This window comes from Populus alba, chromosome 3 (assembly GCF_005239225.2).
Source record: "Populus alba chromosome 3, ASM523922v2, whole genome shotgun sequence".
NCBI classification, from domain to species: domain Eukaryota; kingdom Viridiplantae; phylum Streptophyta; class Magnoliopsida; order Malpighiales; family Salicaceae; genus Populus; species Populus alba.
In genome coordinates, this window is record NC_133286.1 from 3,655,171 (window position 1) to 3,670,351 (window position 15,181).

The 15,181-nt window shown below is 34.7% G+C and overlaps 2 protein-coding genes across 7 annotated transcripts in view; one reads left to right on the forward strand and one right to left on the reverse strand.

Moving 5' to 3' along the window:
• Window positions 1–574: 574 nt before the first annotated feature.
• LOC118045843 (cuscuta receptor 1-like) lies at window positions 575–4,131 on the forward strand. The gene is made up of 7 exons (XM_073408100.1): window positions 575–950; window positions 1,050–1,199; window positions 1,324–1,470; window positions 2,481–2,639; window positions 2,806–2,886; window positions 3,004–3,156; window positions 3,233–4,131. The coding sequence occupies exons 1-7, from the start codon at window positions 590–592 to the stop codon at window positions 4,093–4,095; spliced, it is 1,914 nt and encodes a 637-aa protein (XP_073264201.1). The 5' UTR covers window positions 575–589; the 3' UTR covers window positions 4,096–4,131.
• A 654-nt stretch (window positions 4,132–4,785) lies between these two features.
• Window positions 4,786–15,181, reverse strand: part of LOC118045848 (mediator of RNA polymerase II transcription subunit 15a) — a 63,198-nt gene continuing 52,802 nt past the window's right edge. The window contains exons 1-7 of one of the 6 annotated variants that reach the window (XM_073408103.1): window positions 12,068–12,633; window positions 9,790–9,919; window positions 9,336–9,376; window positions 8,147–8,217; window positions 7,141–7,215; window positions 5,701–6,882; window positions 4,786–5,562 (exon numbers count right to left, since the gene is read on the reverse strand). In XM_073408103.1, coding sequence (XP_073264204.1) covers window positions 6,526–6,882; window positions 7,141–7,215; window positions 8,147–8,217; window positions 9,336–9,363 — 531 coding nt within the window. In that variant the 5' untranslated portion in view covers window positions 9,364–9,376; window positions 9,790–9,919; window positions 12,068–12,633 and the 3' untranslated portion in view covers window positions 4,786–5,562; window positions 5,701–6,525. The other 5 variants (XM_073408102.1, XM_073408105.1, XM_073408104.1 and 2 more) reach the window with 5 other exon arrangements.

Here is a 15,181-nt window from a genome sequence, read left to right on the forward strand (position 1 = left end):
GTAGCCACACAATCCATAGGGATAAGATTTATAATTATTCTGAGTTTATTATTATTGATAATTTATGCATTTAATTATATATATGATAGTGATGACACCATGCAAATACTTCTAAATGATTCTAAATTATGACGAGAGAACTATAATTATTAAAGTCAAAAAGATTTTACACGGAATCACATGTAGTATTGCAACAATGTTATTATTTTTTATTTTTTTATAAATTGGATAATTAGTAACCCTAAATAATATTCAAATCCTAGAATATTCCAAAAAAAAAAATATATTCAAATCTCAAAACATGACACCCTAAAGTGCTAAACAATAACTGGGAAGAAGGCAATTTCCTTCTATAAGCCTGAGGGCCTTTAAGTGCTAAACAATAAAATAAAATAATATTTAAATCCAAAAATATTCCAAAAAAAAAAATATTCAAAACTCCAAACATGGAACCTGCACACAAGATAAGCAGATAAAGTCAAGGAAATTAAATGGCCAAAGTGTAGTATAAATAGGACCTCTATGGTTGCCCAAAGGCACATGACCAACAACAATATTCCACGTAGTAGTTCATAGAATATTATCTAAGATGATGACGAAAAGAATTGGGGCTTGGATGTTGCTAGCATTATTGACTTTGTTTGGCGAATGGCATGGTCGTTGTTATGGATGTTTGGAGGAAGAGAGGATTGGTCTCTTGGAGATCAAAGCTTTGATCCACCCAGATGGCTTTTACTTGAGAGATTGGGTGGACAGTAGTAATTGTTGTGAGTGGCGTAGGATCGAGTGTGATAACACTACAAGGCGAGTGATCCAACTATCTCTTTTAGGTGCAAGGGTTTTCCGCTTGGGCGATTGGGTTCTCAACGCATCTTTGTTTCAGCCTTTTAAAGAATTGCAAAGTCTTGATTTGGGATGGAATGGATTGGTTGGTTGCATGGAGAATGAAGGTTAGTTCAATGTTTCTGCACTTAATTATAATCATAAAATAAATGAAGGTTGGTTGGTGTTTAATGTCAATTATCTTCCTTTGATGATTCTCTTTCTAGGCTTCGAAGTCCTATCATCAAAACTGAGGGAACTTTACCTATATTATAACCGATTTAATAATGATAAAAGCATTTTGTCATGTTTCAATGGTAACCTTTCCACTCTCAAGTCTTTGGATCTGTCACATAATAAGTTGACAGCTGGATCAGGTAGCTTCTATGGTAACCTTTTAATTATTTAGCTTCGAAACCTTTTCTTTTCTCCTTCTCATATCATTTATTTCTACGCATTTAATTATTTCCTTCCAATATGCTCTTGAGGAACATCATGCAGGTCTCAAAGTCTTGTCATCAAGGTTGAAAAAGCTGGAGAACCTTCATCTAAGTTATAATCAATACAACGATAGCATTTTTCCATCTCTAACTGGATTTTCATCCCTCAAGTCTTTGGATCTGTCAGGCAATCAGCTGACAGGATCAGGTATAATACACAGTTTCTACCTAAATGCTTCACATGACATTCTCTTAATTATATTGTTTCTTTATCAACAAAAATGAGGACGACTTTATAACTACGCAAAGAGGCACTTGGAATGAGGTCCAGGAGGCATATATTTTATTCTTATTTTGGCCCTTTTATGCCAAAAGTGTTGTAATATTTAGATTAAATTAGCAATCACAAGTTCACTTCAAAACTCTCTTATAAATATATATTTTTATATTTATCTTTTTAAATAAATATATTTTTATATATTTTTTCTGTCTTGAGATACTTAGTCGAACACAACTCTAGGCATTTTTTTTAATGAATTTGAGTTTGAATGAGTTTTGAATAACATAATAAGAAGCTCTCTCCAAGAATATTGTAATTATTAAAATTGTAATTATTAACAACAATTAAAAAAAAAAACTATCCAATACAAATCACTCGTGTTTTATCAATAAAGAGAACAAACATAAAACCCACATATTTGATATTTAATTCTTGTTTGTAGCCATTTATTATTTCCTCTCTTTTTAACCATGGTTTTATATTATTTTGGACCTTTTTTTAATCAAAATATTATTCTGCGGTGGAGGATATATTGCCTTATGGTCATGGTGAAATATTTGGACTTTAAGAAATAAAACGTGAAAAAGTTTATAATTCTTTAATGCCATGGATAAAATTGGGAAAGTACTTGCTAGAAAACAGAGGCAGTTAGAAACAAATTACAATTACTAAATTAGTGACAACTAAGCATCTTGCTAACTAAATAGATAGAGGAATTAAGTTACGATTATTATTCTTGTTTTAATTACTGATGAGGTCTTAATTATAAGTTTCTTTATCATAACTTAGCTTCCATCTTTTTATGTATAATTTGAGAATCATATATCAATTGAACAACAACATCTCATTAATTCTAATTATATATATTTAGTTTCTATATATTATTGCATATCGTGAGCTCATAATTATGACTTACTCTTAGAAACAACTCCTTGCAGGTTTTGAGATCATATCATCACATTTGGGGAAACTCGAGAACTTGGACCTGAGCTATAATATATTCATCGACAACATTTTCTCACATCTGCGTGGACTTTCTTCTCTCAAGTCTTTAAATTTATCAGGCAATATGTTGCTAGAATCGACAACTATCAACGGTAAAGTTGTGAAATCTCTGGATTTTTCAAGCAATTTGTTGTTTTATCCAAAAATTATCTCACTACAAAAGTATCAATTCTTTATCATAGGTTTAAGAACTCGATCAAGATAACACTTAATTTCACTACTTACTTGATTGCCTATTTTCAATTCAACACATCATAGGTTTAAGGACACTGGAATTCTTGCAGTCATTGCCAATATCCCTGAAGACCCTTTCTCTCAAGGATACTAATTTAAGTCAAGGTTAATCATAGTTTAGTTTCTTAAAATCATAATTAATAATATTGAATGGAATGGCCATTCTGTACCACCACTATTTTCATCTTATCTTTTTTCTTCTTCTTCTTCTTCTTTTCACAGGGACTTTCTTCAATTCTAGCACCCTTGAAGAATTGCATCTAGATAATACTTCTCTCCCAATAAACTTTCTCCAGAACATTGGAGCATTGCTTGCTCTTAAAGTTTTGTCTGTTGCTGAATGTGACCTCCATGGCACCACCCTACCCGCTCAAGGTAAATTAACAACTCTCCATCCGCCTATAATTACATCATCAACACTATTTTGACTGTTTCGAGATAAATTGTACAGGTTGGTGTGAATTGAAGAATCTGAAGCAATTAGATCTTGCTGGAAATAATTTAGGAGGTTCACTCCCAGATTGTTTAGGGAACTTGTCATCTCTACAACTATTAGATGTTTCTGGTAACCAGTTTACTGGAAATATTGCCTCTAGTTCTCTTACCAACCTCGTATCCCTTGAATTCCTCTTACTATCAAATAACCTCTTTGAAGTTCCCATTTCAATGAAGCCTTTTATGAACCACTCAAGCCTCAAATTCTTCTTTAGTAAGAACAACAAACTAGTAACAGAACCTGCTGCCTTTGATAATTTGATTCCAAAGTTCCAACTAGTCTTTTTTAGCTTGTCAAAAACAACAGAAGCACTCAATGTAGAAATTCCTGACTTCCTCTATAACCAATATGACTTGAGAGTCCTTGATCTCTCCCACAACAACATCACTGGATTGTTTCCATCATGGTTGCTTAAGAACAATACACGATTGGAGGAACTATATCTGAGCGAGAACTCCTTTGTTGGTACTTTGCAATTGCTAGATCACCCATATCCGAATATGATCGAATTAGATATATCCAACAACAACATGATCGGTCAAATTCCAAAAGATATTTGTTTGATCTTTCAAAATATAGAAGACTTAAGTATGGCTAAGAATAGATTCACAGGTTATATTCCTTCTTGTTTAGGAAATATTAGCTCTTTGGAAATTTTAGATTTATCCAACAATCAATTGTCCACAGTAAAACTAGAACAACTAACAACAATATGGTTTCTCAAGCTGTCAAATAACAATTTGGGTGGGAAAATACCGATCTCGACGTTCAATTCTTCTAACTTAGTATTTCTCTACCTAGGTGGTAACAACTTTTGAGGTCAGTTATTAGATTTATCATTATATGAGCAAAAAATGTGGACTGTATTGGATTTGAGTAATAATCAATTTTCAGGCATGCTTCCAAGGTGGTTCGTCAATTCTACGGTCCTTAGATCAATTGATTTGTCCAAAACAATTTTAAGGGTTCGATCCCAAGAGAATTTTGTAAGCTTGACAACCTTGAATATTTGGACTTTTCTGAGAACAACTTGTCTGGATATATACCATCTTGTTTCATTCCATCATCTTTAGTCCATGTGCATCTATCCAAAAATAGATTGAGCGGTCCATTAACATATGGATTTTATAACAGCTCTTCTCTGGTTACGATGGATCTTCGAGATAACAGCTTCACCGGCTTCATTCCAAATTGGATTGGCAAACTTTCATCATTGAGTGTTCTTGTTTTGAGGGCTAATCACTTTGATGGTGAGCTCCCTGTTCAGTTATGCTTGTTAGAACAATTAAGCATTTTGGATGTTTCACAAAATCAGCTCTCTGGTCCACTACCCTCCTGTTTGGGTAATCTTACTTTAAAGGAAAATTCCCATAAAGCATTGGCGTATCCTAAAAGTGGTGTTCTACTAGAGTTCATTGAAAAAGCTTATTATGAAACAATGGGTCCACCACTAGTGGATAGTATTTTCAACTTGGAAAATCATATGTGGTTTAACTTTACAGAAGAAGTGATGGAATTTACAACTAAAAATATGCATTATGGTTACAAGGGGAAAATTCTCAGCTACATGTCTGGTATTGATCTCTCCAATAACAACTTCAGAGGAGCAATCCCACCAGAATTTGGAAACTTAAGTGAGATACTGTCATTAAACTTATCACACAACAATCTCACTGGATCTATCCCTGCAACATTCTCAAATCTAAAGCACATTGAGAGTTTGGATGTTTCTTACAATAACTTGAATGGTGCCATCCCTCCACAACTTACTGGAATTACCACACTGGAAGTTTTTAGTGTGGCGCACAATAACTTGTCAGGTAGGACACCTGAGAGAAAATATCAGTTTGGGACCTTCGATGAAAGCTCTTACGAAGGAAATCATTTCTTGTGTGGACCTCCATTGCGAAACAATTGTAGCGAGGAAGCAGTGTTGTCGCAGCCAGTGCCTGATGATGAACAAGGAGATGATGGTTTCATTGACATGGAGTTCTTCTACATCAGTTTTGGTGTATGTTACACAGTTGTGGTGATGACGATTGCAGCAATTCTCTACATCAATCCATATTGGTGACGCAGGTGGTTTTACTTCATTGAAGACTGCATAGATACTTGCTACTATTTTGTGGTGGCTAGTTTTCACAAGTTCTCCGACTTCAGAGGATGAATTTGTTATGATTGTATGTCTAGCTATTGGGTGCTTCATTTGTAGTGTACTGTCTCTAAGCTCAGCCTTTCTACTTGATTAGTTATGGGGCTAAATATATAAGCTGGACTTGTCATTCCTGAACCATGAGGAAGGGAACTGATCATTGACTCGGATGTGATGACTCTTTCAACTCTCAAGACTTGTCCGAAAATAAATTGCCAAAACCACTACTAAGTAGAAACAAAATATTCTATGCCTGTGTGACAACACTTACATTTGCCTTTGTTTCAAGGGTGACCTTCAACAGCCTTCCTGGCCGTTTCTAGTAGCTTCTTTGCTCTGCTCCTCATTTCCTCTGATTCTTCACCCATCATAATTTGACTTCTCTACAGCTTCACTTTTAACATGATCTCCATGCATTCTAGGCCATTCCTTAACTCCAGTCACCAACTTTTCATTATAAAATTGCTCAGCAATTATTGGCCTTATGCCTTCAAGAGTTGAGTTCCATCCTCAATGAGTCACAAATGCACCTATTGCTAAATGATCAAGAATCAAACCTTGGGAAAAGAGTGTCTTGGGAACTTACAGTAGATTTCGTTGGAACTCTTGTCTCAAGACAGTAGCATAGCTTCTTTAATCTCTGTTTCTAATCGGAACAGGGAGCAATGAGAAGCTTGGAGTGGTCGCAGATTGTCTTTCTTTGGCTCATGAGGCTGCCTGTCACGCTGAAGATTTGCCCGCAGCTTGTAGGAATCAAACCAAAGCCCCTTTTAAGAAAATTTAATGACCAAAAGGAAGAAAATCATAAAAATCTGCCTTATGCTTTAAAAAAATCTAGTTAGATCAAAGGAGAAGATATATTATATATTCATAAAAAGCTTAAAGTAGATAAACATCAAACATTGATTAAACATGTAACAATGCAAGTAGCAAGGTAAAAGTGCTGCTCATATCAACCAGGACTTGTTATGAAGGAATAAATATTTTGGTGCTTCAAGGGTGGTTTTTCTTTAATTTATGTGGAACCCATTAGTAGAAAAGCAAGCTATGAAGGCTAGGCTAAGAGAAAATTGTCTACATTTACCATCTCATTATATCAGGGACAATGAAGGAGGAAAAACATTTTCGCCAAGTCGAGAAAGAGCAAATGTAAAAGCTGATGTTGGATTGCGAAAAACATAAATGGATTCAATTGATTTTCATGGGACTGCAATTGAGGAACTGGAGGCTGGGGAAGTTGTCCTAGCTGTAGATTAGGAATAGGCCTCCTGAATCTGCTTGGGTTTAGAAAACTTACAATCTGCTTCTCATAGGAACCCAATTTCTCCTTGAAACTGGGTGTTGTGATGTTTTTAGAGACCTGTAAGAATGTTATCAAGTGCTCCAACATGGCCTTGAATACCTCCAGCTTTTCAAGTTGTTCTGACTTCGGTTGTTGCAGATGAGAGTCAAGCTGGAAAGCAAAGTTAACATACACGAGAATTAAAAATTGCATTGATCCTTTGTTGCAAAACATTAGTGAAAAAAAATGTTTCTATTCAAATTCTTCTGTTGCGGGGCGGTTGGGGGGAGGGGTAGGTGATTAGTGTGGATGATACAGTGACAGGCAATGCTGATGAGGAAAACAAATTAATACAAAAGCTCAACGTGGGAAATTGCAGATAATCATGCATGGGCAGATAATCTGCAAGAAATTGCAGAGACAATTTACCTGTTGTAACTTGGCAGCAATTCTCTGGTACCTTTCATTTATTTCTTGGAAATAAGTCTCCTTCATGACTTTGATCTAGGAAGTACAAATAACCAGCAAAACATTATCAGTCATATGCTTGATTTCTTCAGGTGCCAGTCAGAAAGAAAGCAGCACAAACAAACTTGAGGGAATTTATAAAAATAAAATTAAAAAAAAAAGGGCAGAGGACAGCATATATTAATTGAGATAAAAATAGCAGAGTGGAATTAATGCTGGAAACTCAAGAGGATGTCGATATTGATGGAATGGAAAGATGAAAAGGGCTGTTTAAGTACACCTGACAAGATTCAGGGGTTGGTTAAGTTCAGTTACTTTGTCTCCCTGCAAACTACTCATCATTGTTTTCTGCTGTCATAGCTCAAGTCATTGGATGTCACAACTTTAGCAACGCTTCTTATCAAATATGCAGTTATGACATGAGACATTCAGAATTTCAACCTCATTTTCTATAAAATTCAAATATGGTCATGATTCAATAGAATAAGTCCCACTTATTTTCTTTTCCTTCCATTGTCAAATGTTTCAGAACAAGTTGATTGCAATCGTGCAAATAACTCTTCACTTGACCAAAGGCAAACTTCCAAGTCATTCAGAAATAGTGCACTCTTATTTCTAATTCTGTCTAATGCAGTAAGAAGTACGGACAATAGGACTCGTTGGAAAATAAATAATAATTCACCACACAACAAATATAGGGGGGAAAAATCGAAAGGGAGAGGTTTGCAATAAAAAAGCAATCCTCTTGACCTACAAATCTGAATATTTTTACCTTCATTCATCTTATCAATGATTAATCATTTCTTAGTTGCTGCAATCATGGAACTTACAATGCTTCCTAACTAATCCCAACCATAGCTGAATAAAATTCCTTGGACCAATCCTAGGAGACCTTTTTCCATTGAAATCTTGCAAGACTATGGCAAACATGAACTCCATCTAATGAACAGTAAATCACAGAAATTACCTTCTGATAGATCTCCTCTTGCCAATCAGCGCCTTTTGCATGTCCAGTCTGTGCTGTAGAATCTAGGGATGCTGCAAAAATTTCAATGCGGGCAACAAAAGATTAGAATTCATGTATTTCTGTGTGTTTTCCATATACAAGGGTATTTCTGTAATTTTCACACTTTCTGAAAATTATGGAATATTGCAAGTCTCAGTTTTATTTTCCATTTAGTATTTTATTATCCGAAAGTATAGCGAGCTTCATTAAGTTTTTCCTATTCTAGATAGGACTATTAGTATTTTCCTACAGAGGAATACAAGTCCTTTTCGGACTAGGAGTACTAGGAACTCCATCTAAACATTATGTAATCATTCAAACTGACAGACAGACGCTATAAAACCAGAATGAGAGGTGAACAGCTGGTGCAATGCACTGGAGGGTATGATGTGGTAACAAATGCGTGTGTGATTGCAATGGTTTCAATAGCAGTGGCATTACTTATGCCATAAGTTGCAAGAAGGCACTGAACAAGGAAGACAAATGAAACATCGGCAGTTCACACATAAAGTTATGTGCGAAAGAATTAGGATGGATTTGATTCAAAGCATAAAAGCATCATCTGACAATTTCCAGGGTTGGGGGAAGAAGAGGCGGCTGAAAACAAAAATAATATGACAATTTTTGGGGTGGGGGAAAGAAAAGGAGGAGGCAGAAATTTCTTGCCTAACATTAATCGATTGCTCAACTTTTTTATTAAAGCATGTCATACATATAGCAATATGCTGCAATAAAATGCAAAAGAGTTTGATAACAATGCGACAAACAAAACAAAAGGTAAGATGTTTAGAAATTCAATGCTCGGCAGCATTATTATATATGAAAAAAGGATCAAATACTTCCTCATCTCAAAATAAAAGCAAGAAAGTGACGTCTTACCTCCTAAGCATGAAAATCTTTAAAATCTACCATCTCAATCAAAAAATATAAAATAGCCATGCATCACAGTCCATGTTCCTTAACAAGTTAAGGATGAAACACTTCACATGCATTACAGAATTAGCATCATGGAGGTGATCATGAGATTTTTCCAGCAAGGCGAAATACATAGCAATATGCAGCAATAAAATGTAAAAGAGTTTGATAACAATGCGAAAAGAAAAACAAAAGGTAAGATGTTTAGAAATTCAATGCTTGGCTGCATTATTACCTTTTGTATCCATGGGGGCAGTGGGCATGGCGTTTTGAGACCTGATATCCATTGAAAGAATCTCTAGTTATATTTTACGCAGATAATCAGACTGAAATCAGATATCAATAACAAAACACTAGCTCGCAGAGCAATCCATGTTACAAGAGAAGGGGGGAAATGGATATGTGCTCTATCATTTCATCTTCTATGAGGATATACTTTTGTTTCCTCTATTTTAATTTAGTTATTTATGTATTGATTCGCTGTTTGCTTTTTGCACACTTCCCCTATACGTGAACTTGGTCACTCTAAATAAAACACTTGTCAAGAGAATTAACAAGAAGATGCGAACTCCCAATCAGCCTTGCATACAGAATGAACGGTGAGGAAGTGTAGGCACAATACACACACATTTGTACATGCATAAATGCGTGTGTATAATCATGTCTAGAGAATATTGTAATTATCGAACCTCGCATTAGGCAAATACTTGATTGGTGGCGGTAGTATAAATCTTTTCCTCAAGCCGTATGGTAATTTTCTTGAGTTCTTGTAATCCCTCTGGACCAGAAAACAGAAGATGCCTCTTTAATGTCTCCATTCTGCACATGTAAATCATTATGTTTCATTTTTAATGACCAGGCAAGTATAGAGAAGCTAGTAGCAGCGAGCAAGAACCCTGAACTCATAAAGCACACAAATATAAAAAATGTGTGGAATCATTAGCAAAAAGTAAAAACAAATAATGACATAAGCAAGTGTCGGTCAAGTAATATACGGCATCAAAATACTTAGACATCTATTTTACTTCCTCCAGAGGTACAGAGTATAGGAGTTTACTTGGTCACCCTTCTGTCGAAAAATTCTAGCTAAGAGCTTCATGGTTAATTTTGTTGAACTGGAAGAACCTTTCATTTATGACTATGTTCCAAGATATATAAGTGAATTAGTTGCAAACAGGGGAATCTCTGTGAAAACATTACAATAGCATTTACTCTGTGCAAGAGGACTTCTCTTCTTTTTCTCTGACAAAGAAAAGAAGAGAAATCCTTTCAATTTATGAAAATGCAATGAGTTAACCTTATCTCATACTGCAATATATACTCTACAGTATTCATCGGCAACTGCAAGTGCCAGCAGTAGCTGTCTATATGATTTTGAATGTAGAGAGGTCAACAAAACATTCAACTTTATGCTGAGAAACTAGGAAACCATACACCATTGTGGCTAATTGATTTTTGTCTGCTGCTTTTACTTTAAGATCACTATCATTTCAACCCTGTATAAGTTAAAACAAGTAGAAGGCCCAAATCCAACACCATTCATTTAAGTTCAGTTGCAACTTGAGTTTTAAATTGAAACACATATGTTCATAGCAATAGATTAACCTTGAAATTTAAAGCGGAACAAGCTTCATGCAGCCATCCAAGAGGTCATCATCGAAAGAAGAGATTACACAAGAAGTTCCAACAAAAATTACTTCCCAGCACTTTATGTTCCCTCAAGTTTGCTTCTTGTGAGAAACACATGAGAAGATGGGAAAAAAAAACAAAAAAAGAGGCGTGTGATACTTGAGGTTGCCTCATGGCAATCCTGCTGATTTTAATTAACCTTTTGCCCTTCTCCTTTTCTTTCATATAAATAAAAAAAAATATTATTTTTGCAGCACTTGCACATATTAGAAAACAAATACTTAGATTTTGTCGACTAGTATTCTTTTTCCGTGAGTCAGGCTGCAATTGAATTCTCCAATCACCCATGTCCATGACAGGTTCTCCGCCTGGGACAGTGGGCCAACCAAAAAGAAAAAAATAATCATATTGCATGTTCGAATAGACCCTAAAAAGAAAGTCAGGAGCGGCAAGAAGAGTGAAAGCACATCAAGATCATGAAAAATGGAAATCAGTTTATTGAGACTTGAATAGATTTAAAAAGAACTTCCGTCTAATAGCATGTACTTTATTAAAGAAACCAGCCAAACATGGATGCATAACAAATATACACAAATATTTAGGGCAAGGTGCTAGGAACTTCATGGTGCTTCTAAAACCAAAGAAGCATTCTGCAATCCCTTCTAAGCAAATACTTACTGTCAAACCCCCCCTCCCCTTCCCCTCCTGTTCTTGTTATTTCTGTATATATTTACTTCTCTGAAAGAATAAATATTGTAGGGAGCAAGTAGTGTAAATAGAAAGAGGAAAATACCACATCCCTAAAAGAATAAAGAAATAAGAAGAAAACAAAACAAAGTCATAAAACGAGGCTTTAATTTCAATCCCCAATGAATATCAACAGACTAAATACCACAGCACAAATAGAAGATGAAGAGGCCAGAAAACAACGAGCATTAACAATGAATATCTCATGTTATCATCAACTCTAAAGAGCAGACTGATAACAATCAATTTAACAACTCTTGTTGAAATAAGATTAAATTTACAGGCACATCTTTCTCGGAATAGACAACACAACTCTTGAGGTAAGTTACAAAATTTAGAGGCACATCTTTCTTTGAATAGACAACACAATAACCCTGACCATACTAAATGCTCCACCCATAGTAGAATCGGCTGATTGCGCCTTTCTTCGAGTTGCGTTCACGAGCAGCGATTTCATCGGATCCGATTATATATTCTTTTAATTTACTTATTAAAATCGATTTTCTCTCTCTGGAAAGTAATTTCAATTAAATAAATGAAAAACGCAGTCTTCAATTTTAAAAAACAAAAACATGATAGAAAAGGAAGCACCAGGGAGATTTGAAGCCTTATTGGTTGAGGTGGCGGCGGCAGCGACGGAGGCAGAGGTTTCCGACAGCGGAGGAGGGAAAGAGAGAGAGCTCAGGTGGGGAGAGGTGAGGAATGTCGGACTAGAGTGGACAGAGCTTGACAGATGACTTTATTCTTTTCAAGATTCGCTAGCAAACTAAAAGAATTGTATTCTTGTGCTGCTTCACTGTTCATAACTAACAAACTAAAACTAAAAGAATTATAATTATAAATATATGTAAAAAAAAAAACTAAGAGTGATCGTTAAAAGTTAAAACACGGTGCACTGTGTGTGAATCCTGTGGCTTCACAGTCTTTACCGCGCTCCGTCTCTGTTTTTCGCGTTTCTTCTCGCGCGATAGGTGTTCCCGCGCTTTCTTCTCGGCTGCTGAGGCTCCCTGGCGTCTTTTCATCTACTTTTGTCTGGTGCATGTTCAGATTGAGGCGGTTTGGCTGGTGCTAGGCGCGCGAGGAGATGTCAGCCGACGGGTAATCACCTGCATCGGCTGGGATGGCTTCGTTGAAGATGTCCTCTTGGTCTGTGGCGGGCCTTCTCATTAATGAAAAAAAATATTCTAACTGAGACATTGTTTTTGTTCTTATAAACTCTTTTCTATTATATTTTTTTTATCTAATTTTTTATAGAGAAATATAAGATAAATTCTGGTTTATTATTTATTCTTGGATGTAATATCAAAAATATAATATTGAGTAAATCAAGAAATAATAATGTAATTTTTCAATGACTAATTTGTAATTGAAAAGGGCATAATAAATAATAAACCAGAATTTATCTTAAGTATTAACACAATTGTCAATATTGTAAGATAGTTGATCTAAAATGAGATTATTTTTAATGACCATGTAAAGTCATATGATAATATCATGGATTCGCTTATAAAATGCTTAACAATAGAGCAAGTCGATAATTATCAAGAGGAATAAGATTAAGACACGATTCAATGAATTGTCATGATAGCGACGCAATATAGTTTACTGGAGATCCCAAGTTCTAGGTTCAAATAGGTAACCAAATCATCTGTCAATTTAATAGTATCCCTCTTACCTATTCATATTATATTAAGTGCTATCAACAGTGAAAATAGTATAAGCTAAGCTTTTAATGACTTTTATAACTTGAGAAATTCAAGTGGTGTATTACATGATACTTTTAATAAGAATCACATATGTGAGTTTGAAACGAGGCCACTTCTATGAGAATTGAAAATGCAAATTCTCTAATGCTCTTTGAAATCAAGACGCATTCAAGGCCAAAATGAATATAACCATTAAAACCAAAATTGTAAGAAAATAAACTATATAATCTCTATTATTTGGTTTAACACAAACGACTAAACAACTCAAGACATCATAATCATTGGTTAGCCGAGTGAATCCAATAGTTTTAACTATGGAAGGTTCAAGGTCAAAAGCTATCTTGCTCAATGCAATGACTTTTCGCTCCTACTTTCTATTTTCGTATCTACTTTGTATTTTATTTTCGTGTGTACTTTGTATTTTATTTTATCATGTGGAGGGATTGTTAGGGTGTGAATGAAAAGTTGTGTTTGTTAAAACTCTACTTGAAATATAATCGTATACTTTTAAACTAGAAAGTTGTAATCTTTTGTCTTAAAAGTTATGTTAAAATTAAATGTTAAAATTACCTATAAAAAGAGACACTTCTGACATGGTTTTGATAATGAAGAAAACTTCTAGTCTTTTTAAAAACTGTTCTCTTTTACATTTCTTGAGTCAAAATTCTTACAAAGAGTAACATAAAAATTTTAGTTCGTCATTTATTCTTGGTTGTGCTATCAAGAATTAAAGATTGAGTAAGCTTGAAAAATAATATTACAATTACATTGCTAGCACCGAGGAGTAGGTAATAAATTGTTTTATGATAATTTATTGTGAATCTATTTATTTTAATTTGTAGCTATCGTACAAAATAGATCTTATAGACCTATAAAAATTGAAAATGGTATTGAAATTTCTAAAACTATAAGTAAATATGCGGACAACGATAAAAAGTTACTTTTTATAGATGTTAAAGCAATGAATATTTTATATTATACATCGGGCAAAACTAAATTTGACATAATTATATTAAATAAAAATGCTTAGAGATATATAGCATGCTTTACAATAAGTTACTCATAAAGAAACTAATAAGTTAAAAAAATCTAAAATTACATGTTAATTCATCAATATGAATTGTTTAAAATGTTTGGTGACTTCATAACTAAAATGTTTATTAAAATGACTAAAATAATTAATAGTTTATTAGTTTGGATGTTTTAGTCATGCTGAAATTATAGAGAATTGATCATTAAGCTGATTTGTATATATGCATAGAAATCAGATCATTATAAATTTAATAATTATTTAAAGTGTTCCAATGGAAAGAAAATGGGTGTTGTGAATTTGAGTCTGCATTTTTCTCTACCTTCTTTTTGGTGTTTTTTTGTTCATCCCTTCCTGAAAATTTACGCTCAGTTTTTGCCTTCTACCTGCTGCTTAGTTTAGGGTATTAAATTTCTTTGTTTCTTCGGAAGATGCCTTACTCTTTGTTGATTGTCTTTCTGTTTTTAGTTGCATTGTTAGGCTATATGTGTGTTTATTGAGGCTTTGGCTGCCTTTTTTTGCTACAGTTACGAGGTTTCTTGGGCATAGTCTTTTGGTTAGCTTCAGCCCTCTACTATCCGTTCTTTATAGAGGTGGTGTTGTCTTTGTTGCGCACAAGGTGGCATGTGTCTTGAAAGGAAGTTTACTTGGTTTTCTTTACATGTGTTTCTTGCATGCTACTTGTTTGGCAAAAGTCTTCTGAGAGATCGACCTTGTTTGGCAAAATGTCCCTGAAAACAATCTCGATAGGCTGCCCCAATGGTGAGGACCATCTGGAGCAGCTGCTGCACCAGACATCCACTACTTCGTTGAGCTCGAAAACCCCCTCCTTCATCCAGCCCCATTACTCCAGCAAACATCATTTCACAGTGTGCACTATTTCTGTAGCCAAATTAATACAATCACCAATAATGACCCATCAAAAGTTACCTGCCGAAACAAGGAGGAAACTACTATTTGTCACTTTAA